Source organism: Bos javanicus, chromosome 1, assembly GCF_032452875.1.
Source record: "Bos javanicus breed banteng chromosome 1, ARS-OSU_banteng_1.0, whole genome shotgun sequence".
NCBI lineage: Eukaryota > Metazoa > Chordata > Mammalia > Artiodactyla > Bovidae > Bos > Bos javanicus.
The window spans coordinates 152483998-152504976 of record NC_083868.1 but is presented as its reverse complement, the minus strand read 5'-3'; the positions used below and the strand labels follow the sequence as shown (position 1 = coordinate 152504976).

The 20979-nt window shown below is 39.3% G+C and overlaps 2 protein-coding genes across 4 annotated transcripts in view; one reads left to right on the top strand and one right to left on the bottom strand.

The window, feature by feature from the left end:
- The window catches only part of BTD (biotinidase), a 40662-nt gene extending 29487 nt beyond the window's left edge, over positions 1-11175 (bottom strand). Inside the window, exon 1 of one of the 2 annotated variants that reach the window (XM_061425126.1) lies at positions 11090-11175. Coding sequence is in view for 1 of the 2 variants with exons in the window: in XM_061425117.1 (XP_061281101.1) it covers positions 8109-8119 (11 nt within the window). In the remaining variant the exon portion in view is untranslated. Of the gene's footprint in view, positions 1-8108; positions 8571-11089 lie in introns of those variants that run through there. The other variant, XM_061425117.1, reaches the window with a different exon arrangement.
- Positions 11176-11361: 186 nt separating this feature from the next.
- Positions 11362-20979, top strand: part of HACL1 (2-hydroxyacyl-CoA lyase 1) — a 38720-nt gene continuing 29102 nt past the window's right edge. For both annotated transcript variants that reach the window (XM_061425095.1, XM_061425105.1), the window contains exons 1-8: positions 11362-11451; positions 11641-11745; positions 14472-14512; positions 15701-15781; positions 17262-17334; positions 18267-18344; positions 19155-19249; positions 20774-20886. In XM_061425095.1, coding sequence (XP_061281079.1) covers positions 11362-11451; positions 11641-11745; positions 14472-14512; positions 15701-15781; positions 17262-17334; positions 18267-18344; positions 19155-19249; positions 20774-20886 — 676 coding nt within the window. The remainder of the gene's footprint in view (positions 11452-11640; positions 11746-14471; positions 14513-15700; positions 15782-17261; positions 17335-18266; positions 18345-19154; positions 19250-20773; positions 20887-20979) is intronic.

The following is a 20979-nucleotide window of genomic DNA, read 5'->3' as shown; positions in this document are numbered from 1 at the left end:
TTATCATTATAGAAACTCATCCTTGACTCATAGTAGCCTTTTCGAGTCAGCCCTTGATTCCTCTTGACATCACTCTAATAGTTTTTGACACCTTCTTTGTAATTTAACACTAAAAGATGTCCCAAGCTTACTGTATACATTTCCTGGCTCAGAGTTGGAAGTGGCCATTTCTCCAAGAAGTCTTGGGCACAAAAACTGGTTCTTTGAAAGGACTAATGAAATAAACAAGACTGCATCAAGATAGATCAAGGAGAAAAGTAACAAAAACACATGTACATGTACATGAAAAACTAAACAGGAGCACACTTGTGATTACAACGGAGATCACAGAACTGATTACTGGATGCTCTGGTACAAATATGTGTTAAAAGGATATCTGGATGAAAATGCCAATTTTTTTAGGAAAATAAAGCTTGCCAAAACCAAGTTCAAAAAGGATAGGAAAATGAAGCAGACCAATTTCCCAAGAAAAATTAAATTATCAAAGACTCTCTCTAAAAGCACCAATCCTGGTATATTTTTCAGTAGAATTCTCCCAAACATCCAAGTAAAGATACATACTGTATCTTTTTTATACAAACATATTTAAACATAAATATTGTATACAAACTATTCTAAAACTTTTTAAAGGACAGTATAAGTATAACCTTGATACCCAAGCTAGATAAGGATAGTTCAAGACAGGAAAATAACGGTTAACTTTCATTCTTAAACATAAATGCAGGAAGCTTAAATAAAAATAATAGCAAACTTAATTAAGCAATGTTTACATCATGACCAAGTAGGATTTATCAAAGAATGATGAATCCTTTAATATGAGAAAGCATATCAACTCAATTCACCACATTAACACATTAAAGGAAATTAAAATGTCACATATCAGTGCTTCTTATCTATACTGTATTGGAGGTCTTAGCCTGTGCAATAAGATAAGAAAAAGAAGAAGTATATATGCAAAGGAGAAATGCAGATGGTCCACAAACACCTGAAAAGATGTTCAACATCACTAAACATCAGGAAAATGCAAATCAAAACCACAATGAGATATCACCTCATACCTATCAGAATGGCTAGCATCAAAAAGAATACAAATACAAACGTTGGTGAGAATGTGGAGAAAAGGAACCTGTGCACATTGTTGATGGGAATGTAAATTGGTGCAGCCACTGAGGAAAACAGCAGGGAGGTTCCTCAAAAAATAAAAATGAAACTAGCAAGTGATCCAGCAATTTCACTCCTGGGCATAGATATAATGCTAATTCGAAAAGACACACGCACCCTAATGTTCACAGCAGCACTGTTTACAATTGCTAAGATTTGGAACCAACCTAAGTATCCGTCAATAGATGAATGGACAGAGAAGACACACAGAAAGCAATACTACCCAGTCATATCAAAGAATGAAATACCTTACATGTGCAATCTAAAAAACATAAAAAACTAGCAGATATAACAAAAAAGCAGCAGGCGCATAGAGACAGAGAACAAACCAGGGGTTACCTCTGGAGAGAGTGAAGAAGGAGGGGGCATTAAGTGGTACAAACTATTATGTACAAAGTCAGTCACAAGGATATATTGTACAGCAGAGGGAACATAGCTAATATGTAATAATAACTATGAATGGAGTACAGCCTTTAAAAAATATTTTAAAATAATTGAGGAATGTTAAAAAATATAAAATATAAAAGATATAAGGACAAAAAAAAAGACACAGAACTTTCATGAATATGACATGCTTATCAACAAAGTCACCCAAGAGAATCTATGAGCTAATTATAATTAACAAGAAAATATAGTAAAGTAGTTAGATTTGGGACCAGCACATGAAAATTAATTGCATTCTAATACACTGACCCCTCCAAAAAAACTAGAAAATGCAAATAACCAAATAGTAAGATACTTAGACATTAACATAATAAAAGATTTTTATTAAAGATTGAGGAAAAATAATAAATGGAGAGATATATATCATGCTTATGTTAAAACAGACTTAATATAAAGATACTGTTCTATCCAAGTTAATTTCTGAACAATGTAATTCCAATTAGAATCTCAGAGTATTTCATGGAACTTGATGAACTGATTTTATAATTTACACAAAAGAGAAAAAGGCCAAGAATAAACCCAGTGCAGGATAATGGCCCCACAGAGAGGTTCACATCCCAATCCCTAGAAGTTGTGAATATGTGGAAAGGGGGAATTAAGTTTGCTGATAAACTGACTGAAATAGGGAGATTACCCTGGATTGTCCAGGTAAACTCAGCGTAGTCACACAGCCCTTAGGAACAGAGAAGCAGGAGAACCTGAGTGAGTAGGACTTGGCCTGACACTGCTCACTTTGAAGATGGAGCCAAGAATGTGAGAGGCCGCCCGAGGCTGGAAGGAGAAAGGCGTGGATTCTCCCCTAGAGACTCCAGAAAGGAATGCGGTCCTGCCAACGCCTTGATGTTTTATCCCAGTGAACCCTGTGTCAGATGTCTTAACTACAGAACTCTTAAAATGATAAATTTATGTTGTTTTAAGCCATTCGGTTTGTTACGGCAGTGGCAGGAAACTAATTACATTAGGTGAGATGGTTTCAAAATGACAAAGTAGAACAACTTATCCTACCAACATAAAGGCTTATTTCAAAAATGTAGAAATTAAGATAGGATTGGACTGGATTGGGGTAGGAAAAGAACAGAGAGTCTAGAGACAGGCCAACATGCATGGCAACTTGATAAATAACCTTATGGATCACTGGGAAAAGAATGAAGTACACTATCAAAGATGCTTGCACAACAGGTATTTTAGTAAACTGACTATAAAAACGGCTAGAAATTCTTCTCTCTTTGTTCATGTTCCTTTATCATGAAACACTAATGCCATCCCACTCAGAGCCTTAGCTCCACTTGTAATGCACTTTGGCTAATGGGATGTTAGCAAACGTAGGCACACAGAGGCTTTCACGGTGGGATTTGTCCCCTTTTGCAAACTGCTGCCAAACAAAGAAGCTCAGGGAAGTTTACTGAATGATGAAAGATACATGTGCAGTGAGGATAAGCCTGCCACCCCTGGGGATATGCAGTCAACCTCCAGGGGCAGAGTGACCTTGCTAACTAGCAACTGACCACAGATAATGAAGAAGCCCAGTTGAGCCCAGCCTCACAGGATTACAAATTAAATAAGTGGTGGTTGCTTTAAGTCACTGAGTTTTAGAATGGTTAATTACACAGCAAAATCTAATTGATATAGACATATTATGTATCATTTGGGGAAAAAATACTGAATTGCTACTTGTCATCATATATAAAAATCAATTTCAGGTAGACCATGAAGCTTAAATACATATATATATATATAATATTTATAATACTTGTAAAATATACATACAAATATATATATAAATACATTTATATATATAAAACCTAAACTTTAAATAAAAACACACCAAAAAAATTCCTTACAACTTCAGTTTAGGGAAAGTCTTTCTCAAGCAAGATACGAAGAGATAAAACATAAAGGAAAGGAACTGTCAGTTGTGGGAATTCCCTGGTGGCCCAGTGGTTAGGACGTCACACTTCCACTGCAGGGGATGTGGGTTCAATCCCTCATTAGGGAACTAAGACCCCATAAGCGGTGCAACTCAGCCAAAAACAAAGGAAAATAAAACAGAATAATTATGAGTTGTGACCACACACCAAGAAAACCACAAAATTCTGTACATCAAAAGTAACTATGTGCTATGTGCTAAGTCGCTTCAGTCCTGTCTGACTCTTTGCAAACCATGGAACGTAGCCTGCTTTCTCTGTCCATGGGGTGCTCCAGGCAAGAATACTGGAGTGGGCTGCCACGTCCTTATCCAAAAGGAACTATAAACAAAGTTAAAAGACAAAGAATAAGCATCCAGAATATATTTTTTAAAAATCTATAAAATAAATAAGAAAAAGATAAACAATAAAGAACAGGACAAAAGATATAAACAGGTAATTCACAGAAGAAAACCCAAGGATAAATCCAAACACATAACTGTGTTAGGTAGTTAGAACAGGAAAAAGGAGTCCAGAATGGTGGTGGCTAGAAGACAAGGAAGGGAAAAGCCCACGAAAATAGAACAAAGGAAGGTCTGAGGACCTGAGTGAGGACCTCAGGTAGAACAAACAGCACTCGTGGCTAGCCCAGTTTACACAGGGCAGGCCCAGGGTGAGGAAAAGACATATAAAAAGAGGAGCCAAAGGGCTGGGGGTCTCTCTCCCACGGGCGCGCTCTCTCTCTCTTCCCTTCACGTCTTTTAGGTCGGTATACGCTCACACCTCGAGGATGTATTTTCCTTTATTTTCTAAATAAAACTGAGCTGTAACACGGAGCTGTAACACTGTAGAGAGCTGTGACACACTGAGGGCTTTAACATCCATTGCTTCAAATTTTTGTTGTGATGAGACAGAACCGAAGAAATCACACACTCCCTTGACAGGATGCTCCAGGCAAGAATAATGGAGTGGGCTGCCATATCCTTATCCAAAAGTAACTATAAGCAAAGTTAAAAGACAAAGAACAAGTATCCAGAATATATAAAAACATCTATAAAACAATAAGAAAAAGATACACAATCAATAAAGAACAGGACAAAAGATATAAACGGGTAAATCACAGAAGAAAACCCAAGGATAAATCCAAATATGTAACTATGTAATCTATATCTGTGTGTGCGTGTGTGTGTTAGTTGCTTAGCTGTGTCCGACTCTGTGCAACCCCATAGACTGTAGCCCACTAGGCCCCTCTGTCCATGGGATTCTTCAGGCAAGAACACTGGAGTGGGCTGCTATTTCCTTCTCCAAAAGGAACTATAGATAGAAAGAAAGTGAAGTCGCTCAGTCGTGTCCGACTCTTTGCGACCCCATGAACTAGCCTACCAGACTCCTCCATCCATGGAATTTTCCAGGCAAGAGTACTGGAGTGGGAATCTATATCTAGATATGGAAATGGAAATGAAAATCCATTTCACAACTATAAAACTGGAAAAAAAAATTTTTAATTCCACAATTGAGGATGCAGAAAAAGGGGAGTTCTTATATATAGAAGTCAGGGGTATAAATTGGTACAGGAAGTTTAGAGATCAATTTTTCTAGTAAAACTGATGATGACCTGCCCAAGTTAAAGCAGTCATCTAGCTAGAGGAAACCACACATCTTGTAAACAATGGGGGGTCCTTGGACAGACAAAGAAAAGCAAGAATCTAACCAGACTAACAGGAAACTACACGTTGGGGGTGGTAAGTGTCCTGGAGGCAGACAAAGAAAGGTGGGAAAAGGCAAGAATCGCCAGTGTCTGAATGTAACCTTCTGTTCACTATGCCCTCATTACAGTAAAATTAGCCTTGCAAATAAGATATTCCCATCATGCACCAATGCCATGACATTTCTGATAAAGGCTAAATAAGGACAGAAATGCCTCCTCCCTAAGGAAGGCAGAGCTAGGAAGAAACTCAGAGAATACAATGATCCCCAGACCCCTGCCTCCCCAGTGAATGTTCTATCCCTTCATTTCTACACTCCATAAACCAGCCTGCCAAAGAAACTCAGTGCAGTTACTCACCTGAGACTGCCTGCTCTTGCCTTGAGAGCATCCTTTCCCTTAAATAAATCCTCACTTTGCTTTCATGACCTTCCTAGCTCATCTCTGAATTCCTTCTGCAACGAAACAAGAACCTACCTTCTGATAACACCTCTAGATACATACGCATACAAGTTCACTCATACGCATGAGGAGACACGCAAGAACGTTCAGGGAAAAATGCTTATAACACCAAAAAGCTTAAAACAACCCAAATGCCGTTGCCTAAAGAATGGACATGTGGGAATGATAAACACTGAAGTCAAGTAGTGGTCACCACTATGGCACGGGGGCAGATGTGATGGGGGAGGAAACACAGACTTTGCCCTATTTGTAATGTATTTCTTAAACTAGGGCTGGGTACCTGGGTGTCTATTAATCTCTCTTCTTATTCATGTGTCTGAAAGATGTCATAAATGACATTAAGTATATATATGTAAAACATATAAAATCAAAAATATAAATTATAAATGTATAAAAAGAAAGTGACTAAAACAATACATCACAGCTAAGCTGTAAACAGAAACTCAAAGGTCACAATGCAGAAAAAAGTTTAAGGGCTTGCGTTCCTCATCATGAAGATGTCCCTCACCTCGGGTTATACTTCAGTTCAACTCCAAACCCTGGGAATCATTCAGAGTTTACCCTGGAGCTGACACAGACTAGATTAGAAGCAAAAGAAAACAATAAGGGACTTCCCTGGTGGTCCAGGGGCCAGGACTCTGTGCTCCCAATGCAGAGCGCCTGGGTTCACCCTTTGGTCAGGGAACGAGACCCCACATGCCGCAGGAAGATCAAAGGTCCCATGCAGCAGAACTAAGACCTGGCACAGTCAAACGAGTAAATGAAATAAGTTTTTAAAAATATGATACAATATAAAAAGCTAAAGGAAGGGGCTCAAATGAAGGCTGGTGGTGAAACAGAAGAAACAAATGAAAACAGAAAACATTTTAAACACTGATAACCGTGTTTCATAGGTGAGGGCTGCTGATGCCCTAGCCCACAGACCACTCCCAACTGTGGAGTTCCAGCATATGGAGACATTCTATATTACGACTTCTAAGCCATCTGAAATAAACCACTTATGTCCTCACAGCATGACCTATAGTTGTCACCATTTCTGGTGCATTTTCCAAAAAATAGACACCTTATCAGTGATCTAATAATTGCTGATGTCAAACCCCATATTTGTTTAAAACAAAACAAAACAAGCACACGGTGGATGAAAACAAAGCTAGAACAGAAACAAAGCTCCTTCAGTTTCTGCCCCCGGAGTGCTTCCACTCCAGTTCTGGGTCTTGCTGAGTCTCATTGGCATTAAAAAACAAAGCAAAGGTGAAGAGCCTGCAGACCAAGGGCAGGGATCCAACCACTCTCTATGTCACACAGCAACTGGGAAAAACTCCCAGTCCCTGTCTGCCAGTGACAGCCATTAAATCTGGCCCTGCTGGTTCAATAATGAAGTTGCTTCTCACTGGCTTCACTTCAGACCTATTTCTGAGATTCGGTACAGTTCATAAGCTTAATGAGAAGCAAACAAAATTAATTTAACCTGCTTTATTCAAAGAACCATTTGATTTAGTTTTCAAGTTTGGTTTAAAAAAGAGTGTTCTACATAGACTTCCTTTTGGGTTATTGTTGCTTTTGTTTGTATTTAAGATACTCAGTTTCAGTTTTCTCCTCTGTTTCAGTCAATTTTATTTTATTTTCAGCCATTCTATAATGCATCATGCTGCTGCTGCGGCTGCTGCTAAGTCGCTTCAGTCGTGTCCGACTCTGTGCGACCCCACAGACGGCAGCTCACCAGGCTCCCCCGTTCCTGGGATTCTCCAGGCAAGAACACTGGAGTGGGTTGCCATTTCCTTCTCCAACGCATGAAAGTGAGAAGTGAAAGTGAAGTCACTCAGTCGTGTCCGACTCTTAGCGACCCCATGGACTGCAGCCTACCAGGCTCCTCCGTCCATGGGATTTTCCAGGCAAGAGTACTGGAGTGGGATGCCATTGCCTTCTCCAATAATGCATCATAAATAATCCCAATTCATTTCTTCACACAATAACCAAACACTTCACATTTTGATAAAATATGCCTACGAGAATATTTCTTACAGGTTCAGTTAGTGTTATGCTTTCAAATAATCACATGGATTTTCAGTGTCCTTGTTAGTTTACTGAAGTTAAAACACAATATCATAATTCTGGGGCCTAAGAAGTTCCTGGGGTTCCCTGGCAGCTCGGTGGTAAAGAAGCCACCTTCAGTGTAGGATCTCAGGTCTCGAGCTCACAAATAGAGTAACCAGTATGAAAACTCTCTGATGACTGACTCTGCTCTTTGGATAGCATGTTGTCATTACTCCACCCTTTTCTTTTAAAAAACAAACAAACTAGACTTACTCCTCCTTTGGCCTCCTTCCACCAATAAACAAGGCAAAACAAACAAAATTTCAATAAAATATCCAACAAATAAAATTCCATGCCTACCACCAATTTAAATAGTAAACGACGTGGTTAATGCTTACAGTGTCTGCATAAAGGCCTTGGATAAGTTACTGAAGAATCCTGGAATCTGCTCACTGCCATTGGATTGAAGGCAGTTGCTCCAAGTGCCTGCAAATCTTGGAGGGAGACTCTCAGTACTTCTGCTGAATCATGAGACCCAAGTTCACCATGGAATGTTATGCCCTGTACTCAAAGGTGTAAAGGTGAAACAAGTTTCAACAGACTCATTGACTTCTCCCCCAGCTAAAGGGCAGAGTCTACTCAGTTGAGAATTTATCGTTTTGCACAATGTTAATCTGAATTCAGGGGGTTTGTTCCAATTCATAGTTCAGTTTTCACACTATACTGAGTGATTCTGTCAGTGAATCTTTTGGGACACCAGTGAACCCAAGTCCATGAACTGACTAACCACCACCTACACATTCTGTGCTATTAATGTCAAACTAGCCTTGAACCCAAAAATCCAAATTAAGCATCAGTATTTGATAATAAGCAAGCACACGTTTAATTATTAACTCATGCGTGCAGCATGAGTATGGAGCTGGTGCTTCTCAAGTCAGGCTGCAAATCAAATTTAGATAGCAGCTTTAAAAAAAACACAGGTGACTAATTTGTCCTAAGATGCTGATTCAGAAGATGTGGGGTAGGCCCAAGCAACTGTATATTTAAAAAAATTTTCCAGGAACTTCCCTGGTGGTGCAGTGATTAAGACTACTTCCTGGTTGGTGAACTAAGATGCCACATGCTTGACTGTGTGCTATGTCGCTTCAGTTGCGTCCGACTCTTTGTGACCCCATGCACTGTAGCCCGCCAGACTCCTCTGTCCATGGGATTCTCCAGGCAAGAATACTGGGAGTTGCCATGCCCTCCTCCAGGGGATCTTCCTGACTCAGGGATCGAACCCAGATCTCTTACATTCCCTCATTGGCAGTCTTTACCACTAGCCCCACCTGGGAAGCCCAAGATTCCACAGGATGCTGGGGAACGAAGCCCTCAAGCCACAATTACTGAGCACTCCCGCTGTAACTAGAGAGAAGCCCACATGCCCACAACAAGGAAGCTTCATGGCGCAACCAAGACCTGACACAGCCAAAAATAAATATTTTTAAAAATAAAAGGCTTTCCATGCAATTCTGATGCTTGGGGGTAGAAACTGTCACATAGGTGCTGACAGAAACAATCCCACACGATAGAGAGATGAAGGGTCAATGCTTCTCAAACAGGGGCAGGGGACATTGTGCCAAGGATTATTCAAAGACACACAAAGAACATTTTGTGTTCAAAGTTGGCATCTTTCCGGAATGCCAACTTTCATAGGTATTTTAAAATGTCATTTGTATTTCGGTGGCTACAAGTGTCATTTAAGAGCTGTACATTTAAGTATATGTTTACCTCAATTAAAAAGATCACTTTTATATTAAAATATGGGCAGATTCTGGAATACAATGCAAGATCTGCTTTTATTTTTTAGATGAACTCTAAAACTTTAAAGAAATCTCCCTCTTAGATGGGCTACATTAGGCTGGGTCCCCATACCCAAAGATGCAGCCATTCTCATTCCTTTGCTTAGAGTGGGAGTTAGGACTTGAAATGCAAGGGGAAACCTTTTTGGAAGAGCTCAAGGAGTTTAGGAATTCTTTCATTTCCAAAGTTTCTCATTCATTTCATTACCCAGGACCCACTCTCCTTGCTTCCGGCTTCTTTGCCTGTTTTAAGCCGCTCAGTTGTGTCTGACTCTTTGGGACTCCATGGACTGTAGCCCACCAGGCTCCTCTGTCCACGGGGATTCTCCAGGTAAGAACACTGGAGTGTACTGTCTTGCCCTCCTCTGGGGGATCTTCCCCACCCAGGGATCAAACCCCTCTCTTCTGTCTCCTGCATGGGCAGATGGTTCTTTACCACTAGTGCCACCTGGGAAGCTGCTCTGGTTTCTTTACTTCCCACATATTACTAGTCTTTCTGCTTTAAAACACTTCAAATCCTCAACAACTTAAAGTTCCACTCTTCCTCATGATGTGAGTTCTGTTTGCTACTAAGCAGGTAGTCTAATGCCCCTGAGGCCCTGGCATCATGAACCACACACTGTAAAGACATTTTCACTCAAAAATGCATTTTAAAAGGTTGTCTTCCTGTGATAAACCATGATAGAAAAGAGTATGAAAAATAAGTGTGTACGTAGAGGCAGAACTGAATCACTTCGCTGTACAGCAGAAATTAACACTGTAAATCAATAAATACTTCATCACATTTTTTTTTTTTACAAAAAGGTTCTCAGCTGCAGGAGCTGGTTATAATGAGAGGCTGACTCTCCCCACCATTTCCTGACTTCACTGTAAAGGCAGGGTGAAGGGTTATTAGCAACGATTACAGAAAATAACCGTTAGAAGTTAACTAGGCTCAAGGGGCCCTTCTTATCTCTTGTGGCCAAAGGGCGGAAGGGTGAAGGGAGCGCAAGACGTCTGGTCCAATGGCTCTGGGCAAGTTACTTCAGCTGTCGCTGGGAGATTCGGTGTCGTAGTCTAAGTTAAAGAGTACGCATCCGCCTACGGATTTAACTAGTTGGCATTTATCTTTAAGGATTGCAAAGTTACGAACGTATCCATCAAATAAGCGTGTACGTCAAAGCCTAGAATACAAGGGGACAAGGGGACAAGGGGACGCGGGGACACGACCACACAACGCAAAAAAAAAGCCGCATCGACCAAAATCCGGCGCCAACCCACCACTCGCGTCCCAGCAAAACCCGCGCTCAGCCCCGGAACCACGCCCCTTTCTGCCGCGGCCCCGCCCCTGACCCCGCTTCCGCCGAGCTCTGCGCAGGCCCCACCCGCCCTGCCGCGTTCCGAAAAAGCTGCGGGGCGGGGCCGCGAGTGCGCGCCACGCCCCCTTCTGCAGCGGCCCGCGCCTGCTTCCCCCTCCGCCCAGACTCTGCGCACGCGCCACCCGTTCCGAAAAGGCTCTAGGTGGTAGGCTGAGGCCCAAGACCCCACTGCGGGCCCACCTCTCACGCGCTCGGCGGAGGCCTCCGCCTCCTCCTGACTGACGCTCCGCGGGTTCCGTGAAGGGCGGGCCGGGGAGAAGGGCCGGCCCTGACAGGAAAGAGTGTTTACCCGGCGCCTCAGCGCCAGAGGGCTGGCTGCAGCCCCGCCCCCCCCTCTTTAAAGGAGCCGATCGCTCCCCTCGTCCCTCAGAGGAGCGGCCTCACGGTTGGTGTCCTCAGGGGTGCCTTGACAGGGTGACTCCGCGCTAGCCTGCTGTCCGCTGCGGTGGAAGATGTCGGAAAGTAACCTGGCGGCGCGCAGTGACGGGCTCGAGGGGCAGGTGTCCGGGGCGCGAGTCATCGCCCAGGCCCTGAAAACCCAGGTGTGAGACCTGCCAGCCGCAGAGAGCCCTACGGAAGCCCGACGGGGCCGCTGCGTTGTCTTGGAAACGGGAAAGCGGCGGGATGGGGAGGTGGGCAGAAGGGAGGTTTGCGGGAGGTTTTCTTTTTACCGCCTCGGTAGGGCGGGCTGGGGTCCCGGCCTCATTCCTCTGCTTTTGGCCGCCCCCCAGGACGTGAATTACATGTTCGGCATCGTAGGCATCCCGGTGACCGAAATCGCCCTTGCTGCGCAGGAGGTGGGCATCAGATACATCGGGATGAGGAATGAGCAGGCAGTAAGTATGGACTCAGAGCCCAGCGGGTTCTCGGGGATGAGTAACAGTGATGACAGATAATTGACTGCAGACAGTAGCTGCTTACCGCTCACTCCTCTAATACTTTACGCTTATCAATCACAACGCTCCTGGGAGCCAAGACCGATTGTTAGTCGTCATTGCAGATGAGAACAATGAGGCTCCAGTTAAAAATAAATAAATATAAAGTAAAATTATTAAAAGAGAGATGACCCCCCCCCCCCCACACACACACACAAAGAAGTGAAGAAACTTGCTCAAGGAGACAGCTGGTATTGGCGGAACCAGGATTTGAACCCAGGTGTTCTCGTTCTGGAGTCCTTGCTCTTACAACTACAAAGTATGAAGCTCTGCCAGGTCTACAGTCAGAATCAGAAGGGACAGTCACCTGGTCTGAATCCTGGCCCCCTGTGCTTCATTCCTATAACTAGCTATTGTTGTGTGTCTGTTTCTGTGTATTATTTGCCTCGTCTGACTTCCCTATTAGGCTGTGAGTTCCAGGGGGTCACAAATACGTATTTCTTCTTCGCACATCTGTATCCCCAGTTTATCCGTGGGGCCTGCCCATGATAGTACCTGCAACATGAATGGGGAAAGGTCACGTCTCAGGTTGTGTAGTAGGTGGCTCTGCAAGGTGACAGGCATCACAAAGGATAAAGCCATGACTGAACTCCAGAGATGTCCCAAGACCCAGGCCAGTGCTCATTCCACCTCATCACATTGCCACCTTTCTTAGAGGCTTATTTGGAAGCCCAAGAAAGGAAGTTAGGACGTTTTGTCTCCCCGTCTCATTTCTTCCTAAAGGGCATTTAGCATTTTCCCAGGTTATCTTTTGTGTTTAGCACCTTCCCCCTCTTTTATAATGAGCTGGAGTACAGTTTAAAAATAAAAACTAACCATATGAAGGCCATAAAGGAAATTTCAATACATCTCCAAGCAAGGATTGAAAATATACAGTATGTGTGACCAGACCATGTGGAAATAAACTGGAATTTACAACAGGAAGATGGAAAATCCCCAAACATTTGAAAATTCAATGCATTGTAAATATTTGAAAAGATTAATTAAGATCAATAAACTTCACAGCAGGTTGATTAAAAGAGAAAAAATATATAAATTACCAGTATCAAGGATGAAGAGGGAGATGTCACCATCAGCCTAACTAACCAGTGGGGTGAAGAAGAAATCCCAATGGAAAATGGAAAACATTTTGAATTTAATGATGATGAGAAAATGAGATCTCAAACATGTGAGCAATAGCTAAGCAGTTCTTAGAGGAAATAGTTTTAAATGAATCTCTTAGTAAAGAAGATCAAAAATCAGTGCCCTGAACATGCATTTTAAGAAGCTAGAAGAAGGAAACCAAAGTAAATCCATCAAAACCACTATGAGGTACCATTTCACGCCAGTCAGAATGGCTGCGATCCAAAAGTCTACATGCAATAAATGCTGGAGAGGGTGTGGAGAAAAGGGAACTCTCTTACACTGTTGGTGGGAATGCAAACTAGTACAGCCACTATGGAGAACAGTGTGGAGATTCCTTAAAAAACTGGAAATAGAACTGCCTTATGATCCAGCAATCCCACTGCTGGGCATACACACTGAGGAAGCCAGAATTGAAAGAGACACGTGTACCCCAATGTTCGTCGCAGCACTGTTTATAATAGCCAGGACATGGAAGCAACCTAGATGTTCAGCAGATGAATGGATAAGAAAGCAGTGGTACATATACACAATGGAGTATTACTCAGCCATTAAAAAGAATACATTTGAATCAGTTCTAATGAGGTGGATGAAACTGGAGCCTATTATACAGAGTGAAGTAAGCCAGAAAGAAAAACACCAATACAGTATACTAACGCATATATATGGAATTTAGAAAGATGGTAACAATACCCCTGTATACGAGACAGCAAAAGAGACACTGATGTATAGAACAGTCTTTTGGATTCTGTGGGAGAGGGAGAGGGTGGGATGATTTGGCAGAATGGCATTGAAATATGTATAATATCATATATGAAACGAATCGCCAGTCCAGGTTCGATGCACGATACTGGATGCTTGGGGCTGGTGCACTGGGACGACCCAGAGGGATGGTATGGGGAGGGAGGAGGGAGGAGGGTTCAGGATGGGAAACACATGTATACCTGTGGCAGATTCATTTTGATATATGGCAAAACCAATACAATATTGTAAAGTTAAATAAAAAAAAAGTAAATCCAAACTGAAAGTAGTAAAATGATAAACATGAGAGTGGAAATCAGTGGAGGAGAGAACAAAGGAACAGTAGAGAAAAGCCACAAATCCAAAAATTGTGTCTTTGAAAAGATCAATAGATTTGGTAAATCTCTAGCAAGACTGATAAAGAATAAAACATAAAAAGCACAAATTATCAATGTTAGGAATAAAAAATAGGGCATTCCTATTGATCCTGCAGATGTTTAAGCAATTATAAGATGATATTATGAATAAACTAGATGATATGGACAAATTCCTTGAAAAACTAAATATCAGATTTAGATACTTCAGTGATTATCTGAAATGTACAGATAGAAGATTACTTGTTAAAATGAAAAATATTCCATTTTCCCCTTATTGAGAGTAAATTATTACATACATACTTTATACATGTATAATACTTATTACTTAACATGATTTAGTACTATAAAAGTTCCAAAATGCTCAGTCCCAGTGTTTTTTCTTTGTAGGCTTGCTATGCTGCCTCTGCAGTTGGATATCTGACAGGCAGGTAAGCTCAAGTCTATGTTTTATTTCAGCTTCTTTTTTAAACTTGAGTTGTAATTAACATGTAGTATTAAATTAGTTGTAGGTGTCCAACATAGTGATTTGATATTATTATACATAATGAAATGGTAACTACAGTAAAACCAGCTCCCATCTGTTACCATACAAAGTTGTTATATACAGTGTTATTGACTGTTCCCTATGCTGTACATTTCATCCCAATGACTTAGTTATTTTATAGCTGGCAGTTTATATCTCTTAATCCCCTTCACCAATTTTATCCATTTCTCTACCCACCTTCCCTCTAGCAGCCACCAGTTTTTTCTCTGTGTCTATGAGTCTGTTTTGTTTGTTCATTGTTTTGTTTTTGAGAGTCCACATATAAGTGAAATCATATGGTATTTTATTTTCTCTGATTTATTTCACTAAGCATAATATCCTCCAAGTTTATCCATGTTGCCACAAAGATTTCATTCATAAGATTTCATTCTTTTTTATTGCTAATATTTTAGTGTGTGTGTGTGTGTGTGTGTGTGTATGTATAAATACCCAGGATGGAATTGCTGGATTGTATGATAGTTCTATTTTTAGTTTTTTGAGGAACCTCCACATTGTTTTTCATAGTGGCTGCACCAATTTAAAGGCTGTCTTAAATAGAGGTTGCTACTTTATAAATTGAAACTGGTAAGCTGAATTGTATGGAGATACCATTTTCTTCAGTGCTTTAAGCTTAGAAAGTCATCTAGGGTAAAGCATTCAAGTTCAACTTAAAAAACTGGAGCAGAACACTGCATTTCAGGATTACTTTCTGTCAAAGACCAATTTACATTATATATTTACTTGTTAAGAAATTTTTAAAAACCACCTTTTTTTACATACAGAAGTACACTCAGTAGTCAAAAATTTGCTTCTGTATGCAATCACCTTGATTTAGCCCAAATATAGTAGCAAAATATGAAATTTAGTGAAATACAGTGTGAGGATGGTAAATACCTTATTTCTTGCAGGAAGACTGATACCTTTTTTAAAAAAACTAATTCAAAAATATTCTGATAATTGCTTTACAGCTGTAGTAAAGACCTATGTACCCTTCCTTTGAAGTCCAGGAAGATAATGTTCCACCCTAAAGCGGTATGAATCAAGTAGTACCTTTGACCTGCTTTTAATGTAATCAATTCTGTTTTGGTTTCAGGCCAGGAGTCTGCCTTGTTGTTTCTGGCCCCGGTCTTGTCCACAGTTTGGGCGGTATGGCAAATGCAAACATGAACTGTTGGTAATTAGATTCTTATTTTTATTATTATTATTATTACTGAGTAATTAGATTAGTATTTAGTAATTAGATGAGTACCAGATTAGTACTGGTAATTAGATTATTATTATTATTATTACTGAGAACACTTTCTTGAAAATACCAACACATGATTTTATCCAGTGGAGAACCACTGCTCTGTAGTGGGAAGACGAGGGGTCATATGCTTGAGGAAATGACTTAGTGAAAAATTAAGAAGAGTGTTAGGAAGAAAATAAAAAAACATGGATAATTCTTTTACCTAGAGAAAAACACTTAATATTTGGGGATGAATATGTGTATATTCCATATCTATATATGTAAGTGAATGTGTGTGTAAGTCTCTTTAAGTGAAGAATTGTTTATTAAAGATCCCAGCTCAGTCTGCAAGAATGTATTTAATTTTTCACCTTGTCTTGCATAACCAGCAGGACAGTTGAAATTGTATTTATTGAGTTGGTATTATAAACAGATTAGTTGCTCTTGTCCTTAATCCTGGTTCTTAATCTCTGATTCTTTACCAGTACAATCATGTTAAAGGGGGCTGTGTCTTTGTCTTTTTCAATAATTTAATTTATATCTATTTGGTTTTGACTGTGTTGGGTCTTTGTTGCTGAGTGGGCTTCTCTCTAGTTGCGGTGGGTGGGCTTGTCATTGCATTGGCGTCTCTCATTGGGAGGACAGGCTCTAGGGCACGTGGATTCAGCAGTTGCAGCACATCTGCTCAGTAGCTGGGACTCCCAGGCTCTAGAGCACAGGCTTAGTGGTTGTGGCACACAGGCTTAGCTGCTCCGCTGCATGCAGGATCTTCCTAGATCAGAGATCACTCCTGCGTCTCCTGCATTGGCAGGAGGATTCTTTACCACTGAGCCACCAGGGAAGCCCAAGGGGGCTATATTCTGTTCAATTCATACAATGTTTAAATTTCCCATGGGAAGGGCATTATTTTCTTTCTTGCCATGTGTTTCTTTCAGGTCCTTCTTTGCTTTCTTCCTACACTTTCTTATCAACTTCAGTGTCTCATAATTTTTAAATAACTTTAGCTTTGCTATCTTTTATTTCTCCCTGAGAATTTTATTGCTGAGGGATTTTTCTCATCATTCTGCCATTTCCAAATAGACTTAGTTAGGAAAGTGCAGGAAAAAAATGTTTCCTTCTCTTAATCTTGAGAATAATAGGAACAGCATAACAATTCATTTTATATCATCACCACCCAGAAGTTTTAGCATCAGTATCCAGAAGAGGCAGGGGAGAGAGGGGTATGGAGAAAAAATATTTACTATAAATTTCAGATTTTTCTGAAATTGAGGAAGTGTTTTCTCAGACCAAGATGTTTCCTAAATCTTTTTAAATTAACAGTTTTTTAAGAGAAAATGTAATTCTCTTTCTTTTTTTAACATTCACTGAGTGTTTTCTATTCTCTGGGCACTTGTTGTAATTCTCTTTTAAAAAATTAATATTTCAGGCCCTTGATTGTGATTGGTGGTTCCTCTGAAAGAAGTCAGGAAACAATGGGAGCCTTCCAGGAGTTTCCTCAGGTACCCGTCTCTAAGATCTTCCTTCTGTAGTATAATTATACTCCATTAAGATTTATGGAGAAGAAATTAAAACTCCTATCTGCAAAATAAACACATAAAATAGAAATACCTGAGATAACTTAAAAGGTGATTTTCTTCAACTACAGGAAACTCTCAATGTGAGTGTTAAGAAAGCTTAGGCTCTACCTAGCAATCTTCCAAGAAAGATAACCTTTTTGACAGAAATTTAAACTCAGAAAATAAGTTCTTTAAAGAATCAAGAAAATTCAGGAATAAAAATGATTTGGGACTTTCAGACTTTGAGGAAGAGAAAAGTTGAAAGGAAAAATAAGGAAAAATCCCGCTCACACCTGCGGGACTAAAACTACCAACTGTTCCATAGATTTTATACCAAAAAGTACTAAGACAAACAGTTTCTATATAATGCTTCAAAGTACACTAAACAGTGAAAAATTAGCAGTACTGAATTTATGCCAAACAGCATAGCAACAAAACATATAACTGGAAAACTGGCAGAAATGTAAAAATAGATTATTATTATTATAATGAGATATAACAGATAAAGTTGTGTATCCCTGGATGTAGAATTTCTGGGTCCAAGGATATTCTTACTTACATTTTTAGGAGATATTGTCAACTTCTCTCCCCATTTATTTTCTCACCACGGTTTATGACTGTTATTACCTAACTTTTTCATTTTTGCCAATCTGAGAAATGAAAATGGTGTCTTGTTTTGATTTTCTTCCTGAACTATACCAAGGCAGATGTTTGATTGTGCTTTGCAGAGGCTTTTAAGAAACAATCCAGATAATGCATTTTTCTCCATCTTTCCTCTAAACATAATAGAATGTAGTGACTCAACATTTCGTCTTCTTTCAGAAGAGTAATGTGATACGTGCGCTTATTTTAAGTGACTTTCTTTTCACGTATAGGTTGAAGCTTGTAGACTATATAGCAAGTTCTCTGCCCGGCCAAGTAGCATAGAAGCTATTCCATCTATTATCGAAAAGGTATAGTATTTAATTACAAGCTGTCTAGGTCCACTGGTTTTTCTCAGTTGTTTATACCTGTGTTACTTTTATTCTCAATAGAGACAAAAAAATTTGGAATATATCATGCAGTTAACAATGATATTGATAAATAGCTACATACATTTTAATATTCACTATCCTTAACTTACTGAAAGAACCACATAAAGAAATTTTTTGGAAGGATTTTTTCCTATACTTTAGTTTTTAATTTTTTAAATTATGGAAAAGTAGAAAGAAAGATAAAATGAAACCCTGAGTGCCTTTTCTCTTATACTTCTGTAAGATTATTTTTGAAAATTAGTACTAATGCATATAAGACCGTCTGTTAGTTGATTAAGCAGTGTATTAATAAATTGTGTGATTTTACATTTAAGCTGTTTCAAAAGCCATGTATTAATAGAAACCATCTGACACGTATTACAGCATCACAATTTCTGAAATCTTTGTTAAATCATTAAGATTAGAAAGTAGGTGAAAGTACATGTTACAAAAACTTGGCAGGCAGAACCTAGTAGATAATTTCTAGGACTAAAGCGTAGTGAAAAATGAATTTTAAAGCCCTAAGCGAGTACTTTCTTATGTCTCCCCTTTGAAACAAAAATATAGAATCAATAGAGTGCATTTCAATTTTAATTAAAATTGCTTATTTCTAAGGATGTTGCATCAACTAAAGATGTCAAGAAAAATTAAAATAGTATTTATTTCACAATTTTATATTATATTTGAGTAGGATGTGATAATGAGGATTGAGATTTTTTAAATTTTTTCTTCCGTTTGTAATGAACTTAGGCAGTGAGGAGCAGTATTTATGGTCGTCCAGGCGCTTGCTATGTCGACATACCTGCAGATTTTGTGAGCCTCCAGGTGAATGTGAGTTCTGTAAAGTAAGTAATAGTTAATCAGAGTTCTTTCTCAATTATGTTACCGTAGGCTTACCCTTCTAAAAGAATTTACCTAGCAGCTTATAAATTACAATTTTCACTTGTCTTAACTTTTGCAGATTTGGTGATTAAATTGAATCCTGGCCAAAGGGCTTAATTCTCTTAATTAAAATTGTATTATTTAAGAATTACCTTGGGGTTTAAATACTAAGTCAAATACTTGGAGCTTCCCAGAGTCATTTGAAATTATTCTTCCAGTAACCATAAAAATTTAATCCTCATATAGTGTGGTTATTTAGAGTCTTTATGGTTGATATAAATCAAGACTTGAAATGACTATTGAAAAATTACTGTAACTCAGCATAAAAAATTTTAATCTGTCTCTGTGATTTAAAAATAGTTCAACACCAGATGTTACTATGATTTGCCAAGTCCCCTTATTCCGTACATAAGCACTGAGTGAACAATAAGTACAACAAACTGGTAAATAAGTCACCCGATAAGGTTGGCTACTTGGATTAATGCATCACCCTGAGTGCCGTTTAGCACATTTCTGCCGTCAGGGACTCGGTGGTCCTCCAGTGACTACTGAGATACAGCAGGCATTTCTGTTCACTCAGGATACCAAGTCTGGCTTCCATTTGGGAGTCAGTCAGAAAGGGTGTCGATTTCTTATAATTCCTGAACATGAAGATCAAAATAAGATTATTGGGTTTGCAATTTTTGTAAAGACTTGAATGTCCTTTTTTGGTATTATATTCCCAAGTTTTGTATAGTATGATGTTTATTGATTAGGGTAAATGAAATAAAACACTGAGGATTTGGTGTCTAGAAATAACTATGATCATTTTAATATTTCTTTTACTAATGCATATTGTGGTACTAAAATGTGGACTTAGTGAGTGGTAATATAGTGAGGTAGGTAAAGCATGGACTTTGGAGACAGAACAACTTACTTCAGCCTAGTTGCCACACACCATCCAGGGATCCTGGGCAAGTTACTTACTTTCTGAGGAGTTGTTTTTTTCCCCCTACAGTAATGAAATGGATGTAATGATAATACCTAATCTTATTATTTTGAAAATTAAATGAAAATACATGGCACATAGTATTAAATATTAGGATTTGTTTTATTATTTCAACCACAATAACTACCACTTCATTGCAAAGTCATTAGCTCTGTTTTCCTGTTAATGAATTGCTTATTTGGCTATTAGATGATCTTAGGGAATAAATGTTGATTTATCAGATTTTATAGATATAATGGTTATATAGGAAAAAGTGTTTATCTTTTAGTTTTTAAATCTTGCTGCTATAATCTTCTTTAAAATGGCTTAGGAAGAAATGTATATGTGTGTTTATGTGTGTACAGGTGAAACAAATGTAAAATATTAGTAGTGGCCTCTACAGGGTGGGTATACGCAGTTTATTATACTATTTTTTCTACCTTTTTTTGTATTTGATATTTTCATAATAAAAAAGTTTAAAATTTGGCATCCTTTAATTAACAGAGCTCTTTATTTCCAGGTATGTGGAGTGCTGTATGCCACCTCCTATTAGTATGGCAGAAACCTCTGCTGTACGCATGGCAGCATCTGTTATTAGGAATGCCAAGCAGCCCCTTGTCATCATTGGGAAAGGTAGCATTGAATGGAACTCTAAATCTTGCTAGGCTTTCAAAAGAATGCCGATTCTGTTTAGAACTTGTCCTCATTATTTGCTTCCCTGACGTC